General features: G+C 45.9%; 3 protein-coding genes across 5 annotated transcripts; all 3 read right to left on the bottom strand.

Moving 5' to 3' along the window:
* Positions 1-556: 556 nt before the first annotated feature.
* Positions 557-9625, bottom strand: LOC119225363 (disabled homolog 2-interacting protein-like). The gene is made up of 20 exons (XM_062562679.1): positions 9488-9625; positions 9159-9366; positions 8992-9008; positions 8295-8439; positions 7974-8146; positions 7613-7884; positions 7336-7544; positions 5993-6137; positions 5434-5578; positions 5069-5305; positions 4748-4937; positions 4198-4400; positions 2739-2830; positions 2184-2636; positions 1832-2106; positions 1638-1751; positions 1439-1561; positions 1209-1288; positions 1033-1120; positions 557-913 (listed from the first exon to the last, which is right to left on the bottom strand). Exons 4-20 carry the CDS (start codon positions 8430-8432, stop codon positions 743-745), a joined length of 3108 nt encoding a protein of 1035 aa, XP_062418663.1. The 5' UTR covers positions 8433-8439; positions 8992-9008; positions 9159-9366; positions 9488-9625; the 3' UTR covers positions 557-742.
* A 1630-nt stretch (positions 9626-11255) lies between these two features.
* On the bottom strand, positions 11256-18204 carry phf19 (PHD finger protein 19). Of its 2 annotated transcripts, none has more exons than XM_037483575.2 (14): positions 17963-18204; positions 17101-17278; positions 16937-17018; positions 16493-16606; positions 15530-15624; positions 15090-15238; positions 14924-15019; positions 14635-14824; positions 14493-14560; positions 14255-14401; positions 13547-13607; positions 13389-13474; positions 13217-13306; positions 11256-12946 (listed from the first exon to the last, which is right to left on the bottom strand). In XM_037483575.2, the coding sequence occupies exons 2-14, from the start codon at positions 17275-17277 to the stop codon at positions 12610-12612; spliced, it is 1692 nt and encodes a 563-aa protein (XP_037339472.1). In that variant the 5' UTR covers position 17278; positions 17963-18204; the 3' UTR covers positions 11256-12609. The 2 variants fall into 2 exon arrangements, with proteins under 2 accessions (XP_037339472.1, XP_037339471.1); XM_037483574.2 differs by having other exon boundaries at positions 11256-12949.
* Positions 18205-18694: 490 nt separating this feature from the next.
* fibcd1a (fibrinogen C domain containing 1a) lies at positions 18695-24489 on the bottom strand. Of its 2 annotated transcripts, XM_037483462.2 has the most exons (10): positions 24270-24487; positions 23965-24076; positions 22674-22752; positions 21498-21616; positions 21036-21411; positions 20732-20867; positions 20299-20435; positions 19601-19697; positions 19311-19490; positions 18695-19232 (listed from the first exon to the last, which is right to left on the bottom strand). In XM_037483462.2, the coding sequence occupies exons 2-10, from the start codon at positions 24039-24041 to the stop codon at positions 18952-18954; spliced, it is 1482 nt and encodes a 493-aa protein (XP_037339359.1). In that variant the 5' UTR covers positions 24042-24076; positions 24270-24487; the 3' UTR covers positions 18695-18951. The 2 variants fall into 2 exon arrangements, with proteins under 2 accessions (XP_037339359.1, XP_062418222.1); XM_062562238.1 differs by lacking the exons at positions 18695-19232; positions 19311-19490 and having other exon boundaries at positions 19605-20179; positions 24270-24489.
* Between the last annotated feature and the right edge of the window lie 786 nt (positions 24490-25275).

The following is a 25275-nucleotide window of genomic DNA, read 5'->3' on the forward strand; positions in this document are numbered from 1 at the left end:
GTTATTCCAGTTAGTCCAGAGACATGTACAGGTTAAGTTGTTCCAGTTAGTCCAGAGACATGTGGAGTTGTTCCAGTTAGTCCAGAGACATGTGGAGTTGTTCCAGTTAGTCCAGAGACATTTACAGGTAAAGTTGTTCCAGTTAGTCCAGAGACATGTACATGTATAGTTGTTCCAGTTAGTCCAGAGACATGTACATGTAAAGTTGTTCTAGTTAGTCCAGAGACATGTGGAGTTGTTCCAGTTAGTCCAGAGACATGTGGAGTTGTTCCAGTTAGTCCAGAGACATGTACAGATAAAGTTATTCCAGTTAGTCCAGAGACATGTGGAGTTGTTCCAGTTAGTCCAGAGACATATACAGGTAAAGTTCTTCGGGTTAGTCCAGAGACATGTACAGGTAAAGTTGTTCCAGTAAGTCCAGAGACATGTACATGTATAGTTGTTCCAGTTAGTCCAGAGACATGTACAGGTAAAGTTGTTCCAGTTAGTCCAGAGACATGTGGAGTTGTTCTAGGCAGTCCAGAGGTGAGCGTGCACTTTATTGGAGGTTTCAGGATACAGTAAAACCAAAAAACAGAGATGATGCCAGACTGTTCAAAAAGGAAACATGCGTTGTAGAGTAACCTAGCATCAGGGGTTGAAATACTTCTGAGGTCAGATCCAACTCTGGTGAGGTGAGAGTTGATTGACAGGTTTGAGATTGGTTGATTAGAGTACCAATCAGAGAGGAACCGCCTGTTATTCAGCTGTTGCCGGAGTTCCGGAATTCACCATTCTCTGTGATCTGCAGAGATGAGGCGTTGCTCGGAGAAAGGCCGTTCCTCTGTGAGGTCACAGCAAACCGCTCCTTCAGTTGAGTCACAGCTGCCATCAGACGACTGTTAGCTGCATCCAGAGTAGATATCCTCTTCTCCTGGGAGACAGACAGACAGAGAGACAGACAAGAAGGGGTCAGCTCGTTATAATGAAACCCTGAGTGGATATCCATTTCTCCTGCGAGACGGACGGGAAGACAGAAAGCTAGAAAGGTACCTGTGCATCAATGATCTTCTGTTTGGAGTCCACCACAGCCTGCATGTCTGAGTGATCCTTCTTCAGCTCCTCCTCCACTGCCATCAACCTACAAAAGGTCATAGGTCAGAAAGGTGAGTAGAGCCAGACAATTGAGTGAGAAAGACAGGTGAGTGAGACCGGTAGGGGAGACACACCTGCTGATTATGCTGTTCATCTGAAGATCTTTATCATCCTGCAATCGCCTCAGTCGGCTCTCTGTGTCCTCCAACCGCACCTGAAACACACACACACACACACACAAATGCACACAGCAGAGTCAAGTACGAACTTTCAGTATCTGAATGTTCAGACAGCTGGGATCTGGAGTCATTCCCAATGATGTTGCAGGTGTGACTCCAGGCGGATCAGGTCTCAGGTCACACACCTGGTACTCCTGCAGCATGCGCTGGTTCTGCTGATCCTGGACCAGCAGTCGGGCCTCACACTCGTCCTGCCGCATCGCCGCAACTCGCAACTTCTCCTGCAGCAAGGCAATCTCCTGCTGGTACTGCACACACGCATGCACACACACAGAGTCAGAGCCAGTAGAACCAGTAGAACCAGTAGTACCAGTGGTCTCTTACCTTCTCTACCAGGGCGTCGTCGTGGCGGTCATCCTCTACCTCGCCGTAGGAGGAAGCAGAGTTCATATTAAGCAGCCAGGCGGCGGTCCGGTCCAAAGCACATGGAGACGGAGCCTGAGCACACACACATTTACACAGTGTTAAAGGGGTCAGAGGTCAGAGTGGGTTACCATGGTTAGGATAGCGCACACCACCTTGGCAGTAGGTCGTTGTTTCTCCGGGCTGTCTCCCTTAGATGACGACGACGTCTGTCGAAGTCGTGACTGGCCGCTGCTCGGCCAATCAGGACTCGATGACATCATGCTGCCCGAGGTAGGGCGAGTAGGGTGGGTGATGCCTCCGCTGCCGCTCAGCAAGCTGGGAGGAGTGCGACCTCGAGGAGGTCCAGGAGGAGCACATGAAGGAGGAGGGGGCTGGTCTATGCGTCTCTGAGGACCCGAGGTAGTCTGACGAGAGGGGGCGGTGCAACCTGAGGACCAACAACAGTGACATCCTTAGGAGAGTAAAGCTGAACACGAGGAACAAGCAACCAATCACCTGTCGTACCTGTGAGTGTGTCAGACAAAGCTCGCCGAGAGTATTCTTCTCCACTGCTGCTGCTGGACATGGCCGACATCCTTTCCCCCCCGCCGAGCCCCACAGACATCTGTGTAAGAAACGCTGGTTTGGTTGCAATGGTGTTTCTGTCTTCAGGATTTCCCTGCGACCCCGCTGAACCATCCGAGGGTGTGGCGTCCATTGGTTGCCTTGGCGACGTGGCAGTCATGTGATACACAGGGTTCTGGAAGGAGAGGGGGAGGAGCCCTGTCCTGATCTGCCACTGGCTGTCGTCGAGGCCGTCGCTCGGGGAAGAGTCCTGCAAGTCGACCAGAGACAGACTACGGCTCTCATTGGTCAGATCAGGCCCCTCCCTCCTGCTCCCATTGGTCATTTCAAAACCCGCCTCATTCTCATTAGGCTCAGAGTATGACGAGCTCACTGCAGGAGAGCCCTGCTGACCTGCAGGAAGGGACATCAGCATAACACCAGAGGTCAGATTCAGAGGTCAAAGATCACACACCGAGCTTGGGTCTCATTGGTTGGATAGAGGTCAGAGGTTACCTGATGCGGGCTGCAGACTGGATCCTTTGGTGACGAAGAACAAGTCTTTGTTCTCTGGAGTCGGAGAGGGAAGTCTGGTAAAGTCTACCAAACTACATATGTGCACATATACATGCACACACACACAAAAACACACAAACACACTCATGAGACTTAAAGAAAATTCACCACTATAAATACAAAAATGTGTTATTACTATGGTGTGTTATTAAAGTTCTGTTGTGACACTTTGTTTGTGCAGTAAGTGTGTTGTTACTACAGCTTATTATTACAGTTTTTCATGTATGTATTACTGCGCAGTGTTGTTGTCAAGTTCCTTTGCTAAACGTGTGCAGGTTCTCTTTTTGATAAGAATTGATGCACCTACCCGAAAATTTAACTGGACTTTCCTCAATGACCAACAACTCTTCCTTTTCCTCCTTTTATTCAGTTCCAGCCAGTTGACATAATTTACTGTGCTTCCACCACCATTTGATTAGTGAACAGAAGTAGTCCCTGGACCATCAACCGATGTTTGGACAATAGTTAACTACTGCCACACTGCGGGGGGGCTACGGACCGCGTGACGTAGAGATCATGCTCGCACTAACCGCACTGGCCGTGCGCTTCAATACAAAGACTTCATGGCTCTTACCGGCTGCCTCTCCTTTATAGACGAACACTTCCGTCAGTGCGGCGTTATTTAACGAGATCCTCACCTGTCACTGCGTACCTGCTGCTTTCCTTTCTGAGTGATCCGACTGTCCGTATATGCTCATTGTTATTTTGTTATTTGTGTTATTTTGTGTTACTACAGTGTGTAATTACAGTATGCTATTTCTAGAGTGTGTTATTACAATAGCTTATCAAAGGCTGTTATTATACTATTACTGTATGACTGGTGAATCTGAACTAACCTTTAAACAATGTTGGTTAAACCAGTGTTGTGCCTGAACGCGTTCATTGAACGATAGTTCGTGAACTGAACGTACTGTATAAATGCCCGATGAACGTTACTGTGAACTCGTTCATTCTGGTGTCTGAACGGCGCGTTCTTTCAGGTTAACGTTGTTCAAATAGGATGCCAGATTTCTATAGAAAACACACCGTAAACGCGCCTTAATAAGTAGCGGAAAAAACACCCAATCTGGCAACACCAGCCTCCAGCGTCGCACCGCGCATGTGCTGCATCAGCGAGCGTCTCATCAGCGCTGTGGCAATAATTTTGAAAAATAATAGCTTGCAACAACGTATGGAAAAAAAGAACTGAACTAGTTCATTTTTTCGAACTGTGAACTTAGTTAAAAAATGTTGAAGTTTGAACTATGAACTGAACTCGTTCATTTTAAAATTTGTGAACTAAACTTTGAACTAATTTGTGTAGAAAGTTCACTTTCTACACAAACTAGAACACTGGTTGCGTCTGTATATGACATGAACCAAGCTGAAAGCTAATGCTAGCAAGACACATGATACTAACCCTCCATCCAGTCCAACGCCGCCCTGCAGGCCAATAGATGGATTACACGCTGCAAGAGGAGGGGAGAGAGGCGGGGACAGAGGGGGCGGGGAAACCACACGCTGAGGCTCTGGAGACGACTTGGACACGCCCCCGGGGTTAACCAGGGCCACTGAAACCTCTCTGATTATCCGAGGGAGGGGGCCGAGCTTCGACAGGCACGTCTGCAGACAGACAGGTAAGGGAGCGACAGGTGTCAGATTGTCACCAATATGTTGTCTGTCTGTTAGATATATATGTGTGTAGATATATATAGATATATATGCCAGATGTCCTGGTTATAAAGTTATTCTTATTGACCAGACATTTTCCCATTACTGTAATTTTGAATTGCCTTACTGCCAATGAAGATTGCTGACGGATATTTATTTATTTGATTCATACTGAATAGAAATGAGACCAATCATCTTTATTGTCCATCATTTCTGAGAGGCTGTCCAATCAGGAAGCTCCATGGGGTTGTGAGGAAGGCTCAGGTAAGGACCCCGGGTCACCTGATCAGGTGTGTTACCTGATCCAGCTCAGCCAGCAGGGTGTGCAGGCTGGAGAGCTCTCGGCCGAGGTCGATGTATCCATCGAAGCCGGCGGTGTGGTTCAGTCCGTCGGGATTGGAGATCTCCTGCAGGAAACGTTGCATGCTGCTCCACTGGCGCTCCACAAAGTCATTCATGAACAGCATGTACTCTTCTTTAGTCCCAAACCTGCAACCAGAAGTGAGAGGAAACGCCTTCAGTGCACCTGTACAGGTAGAGGTAGGTACAGGTACAAGTAACAAGCACGGCTAGGCATGCGGTATACGGCTAAACAAGTAAATAACGTATATGAGACTCACTTGCTGAAGTTGGCGAGGTTCTGGATGACCTTGGCGATGAGGGTCAGGGTTCTGGCAGAGCGCTCGTCGGGGTATTCCTGCATGAGGTCGAACAGTGACGGTGACATCACAGCCGGACAAAGGAAGCGCAGGAACAACGAGGCGCTGATGAGACGCTCGCTGATGTCTGGTCGCCCCCGGTTACCGCATTCCTGTCGCCATGACGCAAAAACCTCCTTCAGCTCCCGGGGGAAGAACCTGAGTTAGAGGCAGAGGTTCTAATAACTTTGTTTTATACAGTGTGTGTCCAGTATGTGAAATGTGAGTACAGTGTGTACAGCATGTACAGTGTGTGAGGAGTGTGACTGAGTGTATATACAGTGTACCTGTATGAGTCAAGGATCTTGCAGAAGGCGAGTTCACAGCACATCCTCAGGTTGGCCTGATGCTCAGCGAGGTCAGAGGTCGCACAGCGAGACGAGTCGACCTCACAGTTCTCGTCTGACTCGTATAGAGCTTTAATGAACTCACCTGAACACACAAAAACATAAACACTAAACACCCTCTCTATCACACCAATAACCCTCTACATCATAAAAAAATACAACCATACACCTCTATATTCCAATAATCCTCTAAATCACAATAATTAGCCCTCTTCTTGTTCACAATGAACCAGATTGAGTATCTGTACATTACAACACGTCATTTAGCTGATGCTTTAATCCAAAGGAATTTACATTGCATTATAACTCATGTGTTACATTTTGCATGGGGAGTAATTAGGGGTCAGGTGTCTCTCTCAGGGACACTTCAACAAGCCAGGATTCGAACCACCAACCGTGCGGCTCCCAGCGCATCACACTACTCCATGACCACCATCGCCCCGCGTGTACATGTGTGTTGGTTAACGTTCTTTTTGTATTTTGTTTAATTTTTGTTTACCAAGGGCGTCCTGCAGGTACTTCTGTCCAATCAGCTTCAGATATTCTTCAATGCTCTTTGTTGCCAGTGTGTTCTCTCTGAAAATCAGCTGGTCGTTGTCACGGCAGCGGTCCACCTCCGACATCATCAGGTCCGTCAAGAAGTCCTAAAGAGAGTTCCTTTGAGTCATGTGAATCTCTTGATTACACTGGATAGCACTAACACTTTTAACACCTTTACTTCGGTCGAATACTTTTCTACTTACACAGAGAGCGAGAGAACGTTTGGAGTCAAATTGTAAATGTTCTCAGGAAGGTAATATTTAAATAGTGGCTTATCATTGGTCCGTTCAGGAGGAATATCCATCATGACGTAGAAGCGTAGATCATTTGAGTAACCGTGACTCGTGTATGTCAATAAAGTTTTCCTTTGAAGTCACGTCTCCTCCATCAGAACTACGTAGCTCAGTGGAAGTGGAATCCCTAAACACCGTCTTGTTCATGGAGGCGACAGCTGCGTGTAGCAAAGAGGCGTATAATAATTTAAAAGAGTTTTATGAAGTTACTGACAAGGTCGGTGAGGATGGGATGAATCTGACCGTCTTTGCAAACATTTGCACCTTAATGATAACTGTCGTGTTTTTATTCCTTATTTAAAAAAGACCATTCAAGCAGCATGTGTTTAAGGATGTACTGTAGGGGTGAACGCGGCAGCTGCTGCTAGTGTGGAGTGAATGGACAGCAACATTAAAGCAACAATTCCCTCAATGCTAATGTAAACCCTGGTTGGATAAGGATTCAAAATTGGATATGAAGATTAAATCTGATGCATAGCTTCAGTGTTAAAACTGATCAAATAATTGCTGTCTGTGGTTCTGGGCTTTGGAAATAATTTAGAAAAATAATACCTTGCAGCAACATATGGAAAAAAAGCACTGAACTAGTTCATTTTTTCGAACTTAGTTCAAAAATATTGAACATCACATCATATCTACGTAGCTCAGTGGAAGTGGAATCCCTAAACACCGTCTTGTTCTTTCCTAACTCCTCATCAACTCTCCTAAGCATCTTTACTTGATCCCGTGACGTTTTCCACGGAGGTCAAGGAATAGACGTTAGGAATAGACGTTAGGAATAGACGTTAGAGGTCGTTTATCCTGCAGGTCCTACAGAACTCCCCATCTTTAGTGCCCCTCAGCTGTTTAAAGTAAGACACTGTAACACTCAACAAAACACAAAAACAAAAAGACACGTGGGAGAATATACAGAAATGACTGGGTGAAGGCGAGGTCACGTAAAGTGGGCGGGGTCCTTCTTAGCAGCTGTGTCATGTACAGAGGCGGTGTCATAGCCAGTGGGCGTTACCTTGGCCTTCCCTGTGCTGTGCAAAATGTGGACCAATGCAGAGGCGAGCTCTTCCTTGGATCTCAGGCTGATGGAGGCTTCCAGAGTGTTGCAGAGCAGCAGGTAGTTGGAGCTGATGTATTCTGCAAACTCTTTGTACTGTTCCATCGGCAGGATGACGATGCTCTGGTAGCGAGCTTTGACTCGCACCGTTGGAACAGATGACTTTGCTGCAATAGGAAGCAGCGTGAGCATCACACTTGCGACTAGGACTCATTACTAGTAACGTGCTACCTACCACGTATGGTGCTGGGCGTGCTTAACGAGTACCACTTCTCCACCAGCTGTCTACCGGTCACCATGGCAACAGGGATATTGACCAACCCCACGTAGCTGCTCTTGTCCTTCTTCCTCTTCCTGTCAGTGTCTTTGTAAAGATGAAGAGTGATGGAGGCGACGGAGGGCAGGCTGCCGAAGTCAAAGCGCTCCCCCCAAAATATGTTGTCCGTCTTCAGCTTACAGGACGTCCGGGCGTAAAGACAGTCATCCAGACACAGCTCACAGAAGTACCTGAAGTACATCAGTATAACTGTGGGTGTGGTAGACTGTGGGTGTAGCAGAGTGTAGGTGTAGCAGACTCTGGCTGTAATGCCCCCTACCTTTTCTTTGAAGGCAGGTCTTTGGCTTCAATGACCCACACCGTCAGGACGTTCTCCACCCTCCTGCTGTTGTCCTTGTTGGGATGCACGGCCCTCCTCAGGTTCTCCATCCATTTATCCCTCTCTGCCGCCGAGCGGCACGAGAAGCACTTTGTTCCTGTCGAGGTCGTCACCTAGGAGACATGGGGTCAGAGGTTAGGGTCAGAGGTCGGATATTGTTGGGATTCACGATCCTTTTATACCCCCCCCCCCTTAAGATCTGGTCAACAATGGCTCGTCTCACAATATACAGGTTGTCATTGTGGGCTTAGAGAGTGTCACCTCGAAGCAGTAGTCCTGTCCCAGGAGGGAGGAGTGAACAGGTTTGATGATCACTGATTGGTCCATCCTGAGCTCCAGAGATGACACGCAGCCGGCGCTTAGCAACGACTCCTGGCTACCACGGTGAAGCTGCTGCATCACACACCTGAAAGAGGTAGTGTAACAAATGATTCAGCCAATCACAGGCCTGGAATCCGTCTATTGCTTCATTCACTTTTCATCGCTCACACCCTAATATGAAGGTGTGAGAATGCTGAACAATGTATATACATGTGTGAGGTGTTCATATAGAGGGAGGAGGGGGGTGTGGACGACACCGGATCAACAGGACGATCAGATGTTCCTCCGTTAGCTTTTGTTATCATTTAAATAGCAGCTTACAGTCACACTCCTATGTGTGTGTGTGTACTGCTGCTTCCTAACCTTGTTTAGCTAAACGTGTCAACTAGCATTGTGTGTCTATCATAGCAACATGCTAACGTTCCAGGCTAACTGTGCAAACCACAGCCAGTCCAACTACACCCCCCCCACACACACACACACACACACACACATAGAAACGCTTGCATAGTCATGCAAATCAGGTTGAAGACCCCAACCCCCAACAAGCAAACGCACACACACACACACACAGACACGCACACACGCACACGCACTCTTCAGTGGACAAAGGCTGTGCAAAGGATCAGATACTCACCGAGCATCCTGTGAATGCTGAGGAGGAGGAAAGGAGGAAAGGAGGAGAGGAGGAGAGGAGGAGAGGAGGAAAGGAGGAGAGGGGGGGGTTACAGATGCATGTTCTTCTTCAGCAGTAAACAGAGCAGTAAGAAAAGGAGGAGGAGAGAAGAAAGATGGAGAACCTACTGATGTTCAGTCGAATGTCTGTCTGTCTGCCTGTCTGTGTGTCTGTTAGCTTGCTGCTACCGATGCTACGCAGCTCCAGTAGCTCTCTGTCATCACTGGCCCCTCCCCTGCAGTGAGACTGCCCTACTTCCTCTAGTCCTCCCGTCTTCTCCTCTTTGCTCCTCCCTCCATCTCCTCTTCTCTTCTCCTCTTCCTTTTCCTGGGGTGGCTGATCAATAACTGATTGATTAGTATCGGCTTGTTTCCCCCTTTCTTTGCCTTCTAACCTCCAGACTATGAACACACCACCCGTAAAATGTAAAATGAGTAATGAGTCAAGTATCACTCACCACCTAAAGACCTAAAGAACCCCTCCACCCCAACACCCTGAACACCATCAGGACCAAGCGTCGGACCTGAGGAGCAGGGCCTTCTCAGCTGCTGCCCCCCCCTCTGGAAGGTCCTCCCCATCCAAATCCGCCACTGCATCATCATTCAAACGAGCCCTCAAATGCTAACCGGACGGGACTCATTCCGTTTGTCTCCAGATCTTCTTCTGTGTTCTGTGTGCTTCTTTTATCTGCTCGTTTCTTTCCTTTTTGCCTGGATGCCTCAAAATAACGCGTTAATCTATGTGTTTAATGTGGCCGAGATTAATGCAATGAAATATTTTTATAGTATATATTCTGGTCTTCTGAAGGTAAAAAAAAGTTGACCCTGGAAACAAAATGTCAGATCGGAGTCAGAAGCTGAAGATGGAGAGAACAAACAAATAGAGGCGCGACACACATTACATTTACATCACATGTCATTTATCTGAGGCTTTTATCCAAAGCGACTTACAATAAGTGCATTTTAAAACCTAACAAACAAGAAACAAGAAAGTTCCATTTCATCAAATAAGCTGATGTACAACTTGTTCTAGATCAGATCCATTATAAGTCCAGTTTAAGGTCTATAGTGTGTTAGTGTTTAGTCTGAAGAGGTGAGTCTTTAGTGTGAAGATGTGAAGGCTCTCTGTGGTCCTGATGTCATCACAGAGCTCCTTCCACCATCTAGCAGCAGGACAGCAAAGAGTGGAGATCTAGGCCAGTGTTTTGCTCTCAGGGAGGAACAAGCAGCTTGATGTTGGGATGGAGGGTTTCACCAGATCCTGGATGGAGACTGGACCTCATCCATTCACAGCATGCTACGTGAGCACCAGGGCTTTGAACTGGATGAGACAGCCACTGGTAACCAGTGAAGAGAGGAGTGGAGCATTGTGGGAGAACTTAGCTCTGCTGCATTGTGGATGAGCTGCAGAGGTGGAATGGAGCAGGGAGACAGTTACAATAATCCAGACAAGAGCCTGAATCAGTACCTGCGCCTCCTTCTGAGTGAATGGAGAACTATTCAAAGGAATTCCATCATGTGTCAAACAGACCACTTCACGCACAACTAGGCTAAGCTAGCTAGCTGCCAGGCAACTTTCATCCCAACATCTACCCTGCAGAGGACCACCACTGTGTAAAAAGACCCACATGACAAGTAGGCGTAGACATGTAGACACAGACTGGTGGTCACTCTACGGTGAGTTACAACACCCTGAAAAAGAATTGTTTGAATTTGTTTTTTACGCAGATTCTGCTCCAGTGTGCGCTTGTGTCTTCATGTGCACACCAGCGTTCACTTGGATTTAGTCTTTAGACGAGAATGCATGTTAGTTGTAGTCATTTTAATCTTTCTTAGTTTGACTCTAGTTTTAGTCCCATTTAATAGCCATATTAAACTCCTTTTCTGCCCCCAGTGGTGACGATGGGACGAGTTGCTGCACTGAGGGGAAACACCAATTCCAATAATCAATAGATACGGAATGAAAAGGGGAATCTTTGTTTTCTTTTTGGTTTTAGCAATGTTCTGACATGAAGACGCATTAACAGGAAGCTGAGAGAGGAAGCCTGTCCCTGCAGTCCTACCTGAAGGACACTCGGTGGACCTGTCCCACCACAGGGAGTTCTATCAGGATTTAATAACCGGCACGTACACACACTGATAAAATTAATATTCTTTCTGCTGCAAATTTTGTAAATGAGATAATTCAATGTTGTGCATCTCACACACACACACACACACACACGGTTAGACAAGTTTTTTTATTATAGAGAAAGCTGATTGGTCAGCTGAAGGGAACAAAGGCCAAACATCCAGTCATGTGATCAAAACAGTCCAATAAAAGGGGAGCATGGTTTCCATGGCAACAAGGGAAAGCTTCATGGTTAAAGTGACAGTGACACCACTAGCAGTGTTAGCATTACTCATTCAAACCAAGAGGCTGAGTTAGCATGGAGCTAGCTGCTGTTGAACTGCTCACTAATGGTGTTCATGTTTGCATAGATGTGAATGGGACAATAGTGCAAGAAGCCCCACATGAAGCACTGGACTCTCAGATTGTAGTCTTTATCTTTAGTGAATATGAAGCTTTGTGAAGAAACGTTTTCAAATTCCTTTGATTATCATTACACTTATGATTTGTGGGAGGGGCTCTAACTTCCATGCACCTCCCTAGAAGGTGGGGAAGGAGGAGAAGAGGTGCTGCAGTGAGCTGTTTGACAGCTTGGGGGCGTTAGAGCACATTTGTTTTTTTTCTTCTTTGACATCAGAGACATCTGATGTCTGGACTGAGGCAGGAAGAACATGCAGGTTCCACCCACAAAGGGGCTCGTGGGTCCATAGGTAACCAAGGTAACCAATGTAACCAGCACACCACCGGTCCTGTGAGTCCGTCTGTTCCATTTCTAAAGGACTAATTTCCCCGATAAGCAACACGTTTGAGGGTAGGGTGTGTGAGTGTGTTTAAGGTCTTTGGCACTATTTAAACTCTTTGTTATCACTAAATAGTCTCCTGATAATCTTTGATACCTGGTTCCTCCAAACTCACCTCAGCATGCAGACATCTCACAGGGGTTCATACCAGGGCTGTCAACACATATTCTAGATTCGAATAATTGTTCAAATGTGAAAATATTTTAATGTAAAAAACAGCATCAGCGGCTGTACGGACTTTAAATTGCATGAATAATCTAATAGATTAGATCACACAAAACTCTGCATTTGTTCATTGTTGTTGTCACTGGCCATGAGTTCATTTACTCCTTTTTGTGTAGGTAATACGTTGTTAAATGACCTATACAAGATGTTGTGTCTCGTTGTATTCATTTGTCCTGTTATCGACACACAACCTGAGGAAAGACGCTGCAGGATCAGACCTTCAGTCTGGGCCAGACGTAGCAACCAGATGCTCAAATATATTCCAATATGTGTGTTTTTAAGTGATATTCAAACGGCATTTTTGAGCAATTTTGACAGCCCTAGTGCAAAAGTGAGACGCTATTTCAAACTTGATTGGTCCACACAATGTGACCAATCAGCAGCTCTCTGTGCGTGTGGAGGAAGAGGAATCCAAACATCTCATCTAACCTGTTCTGTTAACGTCCTAATAAGGTGTCGTCCCCTCCCACTCCAGCAGGTACTGGACTGTCCCCTGAGGAGTGATGCGGCGAGCCAACACCTGGTACGTCTCCCCGTTGGTCAGTCTGCCCGCTACTCCAAAATAAGAGGAGATGGAGGAGTGGAGGTGGGCGGAGTCAGATGGGATCTGGGTCGGGTCAGACAGGAAGTGGGAGGAGTCTGTGGTCAAGTGGGTAAGAGCTTCTTGGTCTTCAAGCATCCCAGGAGGCTCCTCCCCTCTAAGCTCCTCCCCTCCCTCGCTGCGACTGGCCCAGTGTCTGTAGCTGTTGCTAGGCAACTTCCTTTTCCGGCTGCCAACCTTCCTTCTGAGGACACAGAGGAAAGAGGTATGAAGAAGAAAGATGATGATGGTGGAGGATGAGAATGAAGATGAGGATAAAGATAAAGGATGAAGAACGAGCAGGAAGAATCAGAATCAGCCCTTTTGGTCATTAGTATTTAACTAAAATGGAAAAACGGACAATATTTATTGTCACGTAACAAAGAAGTGAACAAACATGTATGACTGAAAATATAAACAATGTTAGTTAGTTAGCTCCAGTAAACACAATAAAGGTGAAGCAGGTGGTTACCTGAAGTGATAGGAGGCGCTGGTTGTAGCAGAACCTGAAGTGGAGGCATCAGTGGAGTCCTGATCAATACTGACTGATGGGCTGGAGCCACTGAACCAGAACAAAATCAACTGATATTCACACTGATGGATTATGGCTTTGTGTACTGGTGGATTATTGTTCCATGTCTCACCTTTTGAGGCTCTGGAGCTCATCTAGGGTGAAGTCAAAGATGTTTGCCATGTGATGGTTGGAGATCCAACTGCAGGACAGTTTGTTCTAGACACACACACATACTTTAGTGCTTTGGATCTACTTCTTTACTATTTATTTTTTAGACTTAAGTCTTACATTCGGAATCGCATCTTCTAGGAGCCACTTGGACTTCTTCTTCCTCTTCTCTGCAGAAGCACTGAAAACACACACACACTTAAAGGACTACACAGTGGACTCCCTGGTGGTCTTAGGACTACACAGTGGACTACCTGGTGGTCTTAGGACTGCACAGTGGACTACCTGGTGGTCTTAGGACTGCACAGTGGACTACCTGGTGGTCTTAGGACTGCACAGTGGACTACCTGGTGGTCTTAGGACTGCACAGTGGACTCCCTGGTGGTCTTAGGACTACACAGTGGACTACCTGGTGGTCTTAGGACTACACAGTGGACTACCTGGTGGTCTTAGGACTACACAGTGGACTCCCTGGTGGTCTTAGGACTACACAGTGGACTACCTGGTGGTCTTAGGACTACACAGTGGACTACCTGGTGGTCTTAGGACTACACAGTGGACTCCCTGGTGGTCTTAGGACTGCACAGTGGACTACCTGGTGGTCTTAGGACTACACAGTGGACTACCTGGTGGTCTTAGGACTACACAGTGGACTACCTGGTGGTCTTAGGACTACACAGTGGACTACCTGGTGGTCTTAGGACTACACAGTGGACTACCTGGTGGTCTTAGGACTACACAGTGGACTACCTGGTGGTCTTAGGACTACACAGTGGACTACCTGGTGGTCTTAGGACTACACAGTGGACTACCTGGTGGACTACCTACCTGTTTCTGATGGGGCATTTCTTTTGCCCCAACCCTGCGTCACTCTGAGAGCGCTCAGGAAACAGTTTGGAGGGGGGGTTTGGAGGGACTCTGGTCCTCAGGCGGAAGATGCATTTCCTCTTCTTGATCTCTTTTCCACACAGAAACCTCAACACACACACACACAACCGTCAATACACATGATCATATGTATTGACGGTGATGGTAGAAGCTGTAGAAAGTATGGTTTTGGTCTTACTTGCTCTTGTATTTATTCAGAGCATCCAGCAGGTGCTGCCCCCTCTCTGACGGAGGAGTGTGGGACAGCTAAAAGACAGACAGGAGGGTTAAGATCAGGCTTGTTGGGTCCCGTTTAGTCCGGTCCAGGTTGGTTCTGGTACCTTTCCGAGCTGTAGGGCTTCCCAGCTTGCAGACACTAAGGTGAGGATCTCGTCCAGCTCAAAGTATTTCTTCTTGCTGCTTACTGACAGGTTGTAGAGGACCAGGTGAACCAGATCCACCCAGCGCAGAGAAAGACGACGGACATACTCTGATCCTTTATTACAGACCGAACACAGGAAGAGGTAGAACCTGAGGAGGAGGAGGAGGAGGAGGAGGTCACTGTTTCACTACAGACGGAGGAGGACGTAAGAGGTCACGGTCTCACTACAATCAGAGGAGCCTCCTCACCTATCTCCAAACATCATAGAGTCCTGCAGACACTGAGTGCAGGCTTCATGGAACCACTGCTGACATCTGAAACACTGCAGCATCTTCAGGTACCACCTGTAGACGAAACACAGGTGAGTCTGTGATGTCACAGTGAGTGTGAGAGGCTCTCATAGGTCAGTCTTACTCTCCAGGGCCTCCACAGTAACAGTAACACTGTTGGTGATTGGTCCGGTGCTGAGAGTCCCAGTCCAGAGAGTCCAGGTCGTAGGGTAACACCTGCTTCATGGCTGACAGAGCTTTCGCTATTGGTCCTTTCTTTAGAGCGCCACCTTTCTGAGGAGACAGACAGGTCATCAAACAGGGAGAGAGGTAGTCAGACAGGTACACAGATACCCAGCCAGAGACACACAGGTGTTCAAACAAGGAGACAGAGGGGGAATAAGACAGACAGGTAGTGACACAGGAAGAGAAGTAGCCACACAGGTAAACAAGGCATAGACAAAGACAGGTGGTCAGACATGACGTCAGAGAGAAGACAAAGACAGCAGCACAGAGTGAAACAGAGACAGACAGGTAGTAAGAGCGATGGAAGGACCTAAAGACAGACTGGTAGATGTTTTATACCCGAACAGCCAGAGCGAAGACACAGCGTCTACAGAACCAAGGACTGAGACTAATGCTGCCCTCTACAGGAGGGAGGTGGCACTGCTGGTGGAAACCTGGGGAGACACGTTAGTATTAGTATTATTATTAGGGCTGTCAATAGATTATTAGATAAAAATTAACTATTAATTTTTACTTACTTTATAAAGCCTGTATTTTATACACTGTTGTTTAATTGAATTTTAAACACAAAACTACACACATTTGATGGTCTTGGAGGTGGAACATGTTGAACTAGCAACTCTTCCTGATGTCCTCGTGCACTTTGCTCTCAGCGTGCAAACAACACCCCACATTCAACAGGACGTTTTACAGGTGTTTGACAGACACAGTGGAGTCCTCTGCAGACGGAGCAGGGTAACGTTAGATGTTTAGATGAAGTAGCCTAGCAGCTAGCGGTGCGTAAAGTGGTCCGTTTGCCACTTCGTCCCCTTCTGCAGTTTCAGCCAGTTTAGTTTCAGGGGTCAACGTTTGAAAGACCGTAAGTAAACAAAGTAGAAAATATTTTATCGCATTCATCTTGGCCACATTAATTGCATAGATTAATGTTATTATTATTAAAGACCTGTTTCTACTGTACTGTTGAACACAGGAGACCCTAAGGATTTGTTTACTTTGTAATCTTACACACATGGACTTCATGACTAGTTTAACCAGCTCCCTAGTCTGCATCCTTGTAGCCTCCACCAGCCTCCAGAGACCTTCTGCTCCTCCAACAACCGCATAGGCGGAACCAAAAGGTCTCTGACATGGGACGGTCTGTCCTACAGGAGGACTTCCTGCTTGTGTTATCAGCGCTGCTTCCGTTGCTTAGCAACCTGCGCAGCTTAATTTATGAGTACAGAGAAGGAAGATCAATTGAAGTGACGTATGCGGTCGAGCGACTCTGAGAGACAGACCTGTCTCACTGCCCGTCATACATACCGATGCCACATTTTCCACAGATGAGGATCTGGTTGTTTGGGTTTGATTGGCTGTCCGAGTTTGGTTCCGCCTCCTGACAAACCGAGCAGCGAGGCTCCTCCCCCGGCACTCCGGCTACAACGTGATTGGACAGAGATTGTGATTTACAGCCTAACAGAATCAGCATAATGGTGGGACACACTGACTGTGCCCTCTATTTTTAAGACATAAGAAGCGGAATGTGAAACATATATCCTAAATAAATAAATAATAATAAATACACAGAGTGGGGGTGGAGCATCTGGCTTTTAATTAATTTTGGTGCAATAATCCCTTAAACAAAAAGTAGTGATCGTTACAGCCCTTGATGACTCTCTCACTACCTGTCTGTCTGTCTGTCTGTCTGTCTGTCTGTCTGTCTGTGTACATATTGGATGTCTTTCTCTCGATTAGTCTGTATCTCACCATGTTGGATGTCCTTACAGAGGACCCAGAACTTGGAGTTGTCCTCGAAGGTGACGAAGCAGCTCAGCCGTGGAGGGCTTACCTGTCCACCAATCAGAGACCAGAGATCAGCAACGACCAATCAGAGACAAACACCAGCCAATGACGAAATAATTGTGTCTTACTCTCTGGATCTTGCCCAGGTAGTAGAGTCCATCTGACCAATGACAGAGGACGAACTGTCCAACACTCAAACTAAACTGCGCCTCCTCTCTTGGGCTGTGCACTTTCCGACATGCCCCGCCCCCTTGAGCTACCTGAGGCTCCAGAGCACAGAAGGCTTCAATCAGGTCCTCAAACATCCTACAGGTAGAGAGAGACAGGAAGAGAGAGACAGGTTGAGTTCTCACCTCAACAACTCCTCTACTTTTAACAGTGATTCAGGTCAATCAAAATAAAAAATATTTAGTTTCATAATTGTTTACATGAAACATTCAACAACAATAAACTGTCAATAATTCTAATCAATAACAAGAAGCTTCAGTCAAAAATAAATGAACGTTTTTATTATTAAACTTTTATGAAGATCAATATAAGCAATCGGTTTCATTGGGTTAGGGTTTCATTGTTCTTGATCAGTTGCATTGATTTTGACCCATTTTATAGATGAGTGTCTCTCTGACAGGTTGTGGCTGTCATTCATTCTGAACTGTCAGCTTGGCGCATGCGCATAGACTCTCCCTTCATCACACCGCCCCCGGAGACAATTAACGGACAAGTCTGACACCAGTAACCCGGGTAACATCCTGTCAATCACACACACACGGACGCACGCGCACACACACGCACACACGCACGCACCGCCAGCTGCGGTGGAAGTCTAACGGCTTTGGTAACTCAGCTGTAAAAACTGTTTACCGACATGAAGCTTCCGTTTACCGCAGATATCAACATGTTTATGAATAATACATATAAATATACTAATGTATTAGTACATGCGTATAAAATGTGGAGCTGATCGGATGAAACGAAGCAAAGCTGTCTTACGTCCTGTGGTCCGGTATGTGTCCTCTCAGTGCCCCGGACTCCAGGGAGACAAACACACAAATGTCCCGTCTCACTCTCCGTTAATCTATGTCTCGTCTATGCATCCGTATCTCTATCCGCCTTCTCTCTCTCTCACTTTCTCTGCTTTCGTCGCGCTAAACTTCAAACTTCGGCCGTCGCCATTTTGCACTTTTCCCGCGAATCACAGGAGGAGGTTTTCCATCAGCTACATAGCGTCATCATCGTCATCACGTTCATTGGCGTGGTCCTCACGTCACACCCGGAAGTAACGTGTTGCCATTCAGATTATAGACATTTATGTCATGATTCAGACCATCCAATCCTGAACTGAACTTTATCTTTTATTTTAAAAGAGACTGAATTACTGGCCCTTATTCTTTTAAATTTCTTGGCTTTTATAACCATTCATATTTGATAAATATAATCAATAATTTATTATACATTAACAACAATATGAAAGTCAATCAGCTTTATTAATCAATTGTTTAATTAGTCAGAGCTTAAACGTGTGAAGGATTTATTCTTTGAATAAAATCACAGATTATTGAATCATATGCTTTGAATCCATCCATCAATCAATATGAAAAGCATTTGGTCAGAATCAGCAGGAAACAAAACAAACTTAAATACGATAGCTATTAGTATAATTATTAGTACTAATAATTATTAGTACTAATAATTATACTAATAGCTATCGTTGACAAAATGGGTCAATTTAAGTTAAGGATTAACGATTCAGAAGTCAGGTTTAGGGGTTCAGAAATCAGGCTTAAAGGGCAGAAGTAAGGTTTAGGGGTCAGAGGGCAGCCTTGGGGCCCAAAGAATAGGTTCAAGAGTCAGAGGTTGGGTTTGAGGGCCCAAAAGTCAGGCTTGTAGGTCAGTGGTCAGAGGTCAGGTTTAAGTTCCAGGGGTCAAATGTAAGGGTCAGGGGCTCACAGATCTGGTTCAAGGATCAAAGGTCAGATGTACTATTTAGGATCATTTGATAAGGAGCCTGGTTTAGCATTGGGTCGTATCTTCATCTCTGTGAATCTGAGCGAGTATTGCCAGCCCGTCCAGCTGGACCATTCCACCCCATCGGCGTAGGAGGCGTGGCCTCCTTTCAGATACTGCCCGTTCAGGTTGGAAGTGTGGCAGTTACGGTACCACCAGGCGCCCTGGTAGTAGGCTGCACAGTTGTTCTCTGACTGGTCCTGGTCCCGGTCTTTGGTGGTGAACTGCATCCCAGAGTGCTTCAGGAGGGAGTCACCTGGAGCCCAGAAGAACACCTGATAGTACTTTGCCCATTTATACCTCCATAGTACAGCATCAGTACTTGTGCGCATACCTGCGGTCCCTGAGTACTGGTCCACCTCCAGCGGGTATCCGTCCTCCTCGGGGTTCACTGAGTCCCGACCCACAGAGAAGTCCCCGTAACGAGCGAAGGCTGTGGTGTTATCGAAGTCAGCCATGTCGATCCTTAACTCATAACCACCAGATCTGGTGAGGGAGTACATCCGCTGGAGACCTGAGAGACAGACAAGCAGGGAGACGCTATGTATGTTTATTTGGGTCCCAATGTGTATGTGTGGGTCTCAATATATATGTGTGTGTATTTGTTTGTGTGTGTATGTGTACCTAGCCAGTGTTCTCCGGTATTTCTTCCAAATCCATCTCTGTAAGCCGTCCAGTCCCTGAAAAAGTTCACTGATCCGTCTTCTCTCCTCTGAATCACCTGAAAACAGTTGTTGATGATGATGTGATTGGTGGGATGTGATTGGTGGAATGTGATTGGTGGGATGTGATTGGTGGAATGTGATTGGTGGGATGTGATTGGTGGGATGTGATTGGTGGGATGTGATTGGTGGAATGTGATTGGTGGGATGTGATTGGTTGGATGTGATTGGTGGAATGTGATTGGTGGGATGTGATTGGTGAAATGTCATTGGTTGAATGTGATTGGTGGGATGTGATTGGTTGGATGTGATTGGTGGAATGTGATTGGTGGGATGTGATTGGTTGAATGTGATTGGTGGGATGTGATTGTTTGAATGTGATTGGTGGGATGTGATTGGTGGGATGTGATTGGTGGAATGTGATTGGTGGGATGTGATTGGTGGGATGTAATTGGTGGAATGTGATTGGTGGGATGTGATTGGTGGGATGTAATTGGTGGGATGTAATTGGTTGGATGGGATTGGTGGAATGCGTGGTGGACTGTTAATGGTGGGATTGAGATATGAAAGTCAGATGAAAAAACTCTTGACACTCGAACAAAATAACTCCGTGCTGTGTGTGTGTCTGTATAAATGTGTGATAGTTTGTGTGTTACACACTGTCCAGCCCCCTCCATCAGTGCTCATGTCGCAGTAAACCATGAAGCCTTCAGGATCATGAGTTGGAAATACAGAATAAACTCCATCCTCAGAACCACCGGAACTCAAGACCTCCGAGCAGTCTCTGGGTCTGAGAGCTGAGAGACAGAAATGTAGAGAGATTCAGATGGACAGAGAGAGAGACAAGTACAGAGAGACAAGCACCGAGAGACAGACAAGTACAGAGAGACAAGCACAGAGAGAGAAAGGTAAAAGGAGATATAGAGGGAGGGAGAAAGAGAGAGATTGACAGAGAGAGACCACATGTAGACTGGACCGCCAGGACCCGGTTGTGAGGGTAATCCTGATATTGAGGGTGTATTACGTACTCTGTATCATATTACGTAATTTAATGTGTATATTAATGTGTATCAATGTGGAATAGGGTGATTACCTTGGGGGTTGCTGTCACCCAGGTGCAGGTCTTTGTTGACCCTCCTCATATTCTCTGTCTCTCTCTGGAGGCTCAGTAGAGAATCACTGAAACCTGAGACCAGCTTCAACACACCTGACTGACTGTCAGACAGTACCTGTTCATGTAAGAAATATCACTTAAGGGAACATATATACGTACATATATACATATATATGTACGTATATATGTATATATACGTATATATATATATAATATATATTGGAGAGAGAAGGAGACGGGAGTTACAGAGTTACAGATTTGTTATTATTATTTTTATAATGACCTGGATGATGCGGCTTTGCTCGCTCTGCAACCCGTCCAGTCGCTGGTCCAAAACACCTTGACCTCTCTTCAGCGAATCAGCTTCCAGCCTCAGGTTGTGGGCGTGGCCTGACAGCACCTTTAGCTCCTCGGCCAGCTTGTGGTCCAACCCCGTGTCTTGCCAATCTTCTGCCTTGTGATTAGCGAGCGTCCGCAGCAGAGAGGTCTGCAGCGCCTCCCAGCGCAGGAAGCTCTCGCTGTAGTCAGGACAGTTTGGGTCCAGGAAGATGCTGATTGGCTCTCCTTCTGTGACACGTGACACCGACACCAGGGCGCCAGACTCTGTGGGATTGGTTGAGATCACGGGCGAAGAGGAGGACGGGGAGAAGACTCGGTCCCTGTTGCCGTTACATCAGCAACAGACACAGAGGTCAGAGAGAGATACTAACAAAAAACAGACAGACAGACAGACAGGTGTGTTTACCTGCTAATGAAGGGCAGAGGATACTGGTTCAGGTACAGAATGATGACCGTTGCTGTGACAACAATGACTGCTGTGACGACCAGCGTAAAGACGGACCACAACAGGAAGCAACAGCATCTCTGAGTGCACACACACACACTCACAATCATGAGTGAGCTTAAGACACGGTTACCGCCCCTCACTTCCCAGCATGCCTTGAGTCTTAAAGTTAACATCTTAATGGAGCTTAGTTGAAGAAATTTAGCCTGGTCTTCACTTCCCTTCTCACCTTGTCCACACCTCCCTTCTCACCAGGTCTTCACCTCCCTTCTCACCTGCTCCACACCTTACTTCTCAAAACTGAAAAACTCTTCAATGTGGAAAAAAGGGAGGAAACAATTTGGGGTTCCAGTACTAAAGCCTGATATTTATGATGCTATGAGATGTGTTAAGGTGCTTTGCTGGCATTCTGCTTTGGAAGTGTCACGGTGCTTTGGTTTTGTGGTGCTGTTGAAGGTGTTAGGGTCCTTTGGGTGGGTGGGGTGTTGTTGTGTTATTGACCATGGTGGGTTAGGGTTGTTAGAGGTGGTGCTGTGTGTTGTTTAGTTATAGCTGGGTGTTATTGGAGGTGTTGTGGAGCTGTGGGTGGTGTTGTTGAAGTTTGGGTGGTGTTATAGTGCTATTGGTGGTGTTATTGGAGCTGTGGTGTTGCTTTGGGTATTGCCCTGGGGTAACGTAACCCCTGCAGTGTAAATCCTATCTCTGTGTTTATCTGTAGATCCTAAGAAGATCTCCGTAAAGGAGGCAGCTGTTTCAGATTAGAGACTCCAGATTAACAGGATTTAACTCACTGAAGGTCTGTTACCGTCTCTCTGTCTGTCTCTCTGTCTGTCCTCTCTCTGTCGTTCTCACTATCTATCCGTCTGACTTTCTCTCACTGTCTGTCCTTCCTGTTTATCTGTCTGCCTGTCCGTCTGTCTTTCTTACAGTCTATCTGTCTATCATTTTCTCTGTCTGCTCCTCTTCCTCAGTCTCACTATCCATATCTCTGTCTGTCCTTCAGGTGTATTTGTCTCTCACTGTCTGTCTCCCTGCCTTGCTGTCTATCTGTCGGTCTACCTTTCTGTCTATTGTCCTGTCTGTCCGTCTGTATTGTTGCCTGAGAGGTGTCATGAGGCTAATTATCATAGCATGTACCTTGTGTTTGTTTGGTTGTTTGCTGCCAAGTTCGGAGCTGCTGTTGTTCATGATGGTCCACCGGTCGTTCATCATCATCCTGAAACACAGACACAACTGAACTCAAACAAAGCTCGAAAAGGGACCTTTAGAGAGCTTGTTCCAGTAGACCTTCTCAGGAATCATTTGTAGACCTTTAGAGGAACTATTAACATTTTTATAATTGAGTTTATAACCTTTTTATATTTGCTTGTTTTAAGTTTACTTAGTTGATATTTTGTTTCATGTACGGTGTAGTAATTCGTGTTTTTGTTCATTTCTGCTGCTGCTAATGTTAAGTGTATAACATTGAGTTATTATCTGTATCCATAAGGGGATACATGGGGTACACAGGGAACGTAGGGTACACGGGTACCAAGGGCACACAAGGTTCTTTGGGTGGCACATGTATTATATAATACATGGTTATATTAATGAAACACTCTTTCAACTAATGTGAGAACATATACATTCATAAAGAAACCTTCTTGCTGTCACACCACCACTAGCTTCTCACACCACATGAATGATTGGTTTGTCTTTAAGATAGTAGGCTTGTTAATGTACACTGAGAGTGGTGACTTGATCATTCTTGAATAAATATTGAATGAATAAATATTACCAAAAATGACTTGACATTAGTAAATATTAGTATATATTAAAAGACATGGTTCATGGTAATCATTTAATTGATAATGTCAATAAACACTAGCACACATTAATATAGATGAGTTAATATTAGTACAGATTATTAAATATTAGTGAACAAAAGTACATATTAATAAACATTAGCACACGGTAGTACAGTGTTAGAGACTTGTCACTAAGACTTGTTATAAACACGTGTCACTAAAGACTTGTTTAGCTGTGAAGCCTTTGATCTGATCTCTAAACGTCTCTAAATGTTTCTGTCAGATTCAATTAAATTTGACTGATGTCTCAAAGTGATTTTAAACTTAAGTATTTATACATACTCTCTCTTTTTAGAGAATTTAAAGTATTTACCAGTACCATTCAGAGAATTTATGCATAAAGACATTTTTTTACATTTGGTTCATATAGAACACTTGTTTTGAAATGTTACTGAAACATTTTTACAAATGAAACAAAGTTAGTACTAAATACATAAATATAGTTAAATCAAGCAAGTCAAATGATAAGATGGTTACAAACTCTCGGCCTGTTTAAAATTTTAAATCAATTTTACTCACATGAAACTCATAATAAAAATAATAATTTATTGATCACTGGTAGAAATAATTAATAACGTTACCTCGCTGTCTCCAGAAGACGATAATTTAAAGAGACTTTAGATGCATAATGTTTTCCGATCGGTACGGAAACGACCATCTGCTGTGCAACCAGGCGAGAGACACCGACTAAGCCTGTGAGAGAGAGAGAGAGAGAGAGAGACAGAGAGACAGAGAGAGAGAGAGAGAGAGAGAGAGAGACAGAGATTGATTTTTAAAAAACCTTTATTTTTACGTAAAGCAATATTGATTTGTGGACAATCTAACAGGTATATAATATAAAATGTATTTAATATAATCAATTTGGACGATCTGGACTCCTCCGTACTCCTCCAGCATCCTTTTCAATGGGCCGCCCCGCTCAGGAACCTCCTCAGCCGGACTGACGCCTCACTCGGTCCCGGTAGTGCTCCCCCCTTCTCGGTTGAGCTTGAGGAGGAGCTTCCTCAGCCTGTAGACCTCCTGCTGGGTGAAGTCTCCAGCTCCCTTCTTCGTGCTGCCGTGTCGGGCAGAGCGAGCAAACTTCTCCACGTCAGAGAAGTACTCCTCCAGCCTCACTCCCCTCTCGTTCTTGGTTAGCAGCAGGAACTCCTTCACCTGCCCCACCCCGTACCTCCTGGAGACCGTCCCACCTGAGGAGACGCTGATGGCAGAGCCCCACCCCGAAGAGGAGTCGGACTCCCCACCCCCCACCTCCCCTCTGCTCGACACCCCTCCCCTCTTTGCCTGAGAGCCTCCTCTGCCGCCCCTCTCTCTTCAGGTGGGGGACCTTAAAGCCCACCCTCCCCTCCTCCATCTCCTCCTCACTGTCGGAGACGCCCATCCCACCATCGAGCGACCCCCGAGCTCCTTTACAGTCGCTCTCACGACTCGTCCCACTCGTCCCCTCTTTCACTCTGTCACTCACGAGACTCGCCCGCTGGGCTACATTCTCTTCTCCATTTACTCCTACACTCACCGAGCCGCAAGGTTGGCGGTTCGAATCCCGGCTGCCCCATGTGCCGTGTCAAAGTGTCCCTGAACAAAACACCTGACCCCTGATTGCTCCCCATGCAAAATGTAACGCATGGGTTTTAATAAAGCTAAATGACGTGATGTTATGAGACAGACTGAGAGACAAACAGGCAAAAGTGTTTCTGTGATAATCCGTAGTAGTATTATTATCAATAGTTTATTAGTAGTAGTATATAGGAGTGGTATTACTAAGAGCAAAAGCAGTAACGGTAGTAGTAGTAGTATTAGCGGTAGTATCAGTAGTATTATTAGTATCAATAGTAGTTTTATGAGTGGTAGTATCAGTGGTATTAGTAAGAGCAACAGTAGTATCAGTAGTA

The sequence above is a fragment of the Pungitius pungitius genome, chromosome 5, assembly GCF_949316345.1.
Source record: "Pungitius pungitius chromosome 5, fPunPun2.1, whole genome shotgun sequence".
Taxonomy (NCBI): Eukaryota; Metazoa; Chordata; class Actinopteri; order Perciformes; family Gasterosteidae; genus Pungitius; species Pungitius pungitius.

Coding starts and splice junctions, on each gene's coding strand:
- phf19 (XM_037483574.2), bottom strand. CDS start 17,277: ATGTTTGAGGACCTGATTGAAGCCTTCTGTGCTCTGGAGCCTCAGGTA. Junction 14,561..14,634: donor AAGCCCTACAGCTCGGAAAG/GTACCAGAACCA, acceptor TCTGTCTTTTAG/CTGTCCCACACTCCTCCGTC. Junction 14,402..14,492: donor CTGAATAAATACAAGAGCAA/GTAAGACCAAAA, acceptor GTGTGTGTTGAG/GTTTCTGTGTGGAAAAGAGA.
- LOC119225363 (XM_062562679.1), bottom strand. CDS start 8,432: ATGCAGCAGCTTCACCGTGGTAGCCAGGAGTCGTTGCTAAGCGCCGGC. Junction 8,147..8,294: donor GACAGGACTACTGCTTCGAG/GTGACACTCTCT, acceptor CATGTCTCCTAG/GTGACGACCTCGACAGGAAC. Junction 7,885..7,973: donor GACCTGCCTTCAAAGAAAAG/GTAGGGGGCATT, acceptor GATGTACTTCAG/GTACTTCTGTGAGCTGTGTC.
- fibcd1a (XM_037483462.2), bottom strand. CDS start 24,041: ATGGTCGTTTCCGTACCGATCGGAAAACATTATGCATCTAAAGTCTCT. Junction 21,617..22,673: donor AACAACCAAACAAACACAAG/GTACATGCTATG, acceptor GTGTGCACTCAG/AGATGCTGTTGCTTCCTGTT. Junction 20,436..20,731: donor GGGTGACAGCAACCCCCAAG/GTAATCACCCTA, acceptor TCTGTCTCTCAG/CTCTCAGACCCAGAGACTGC.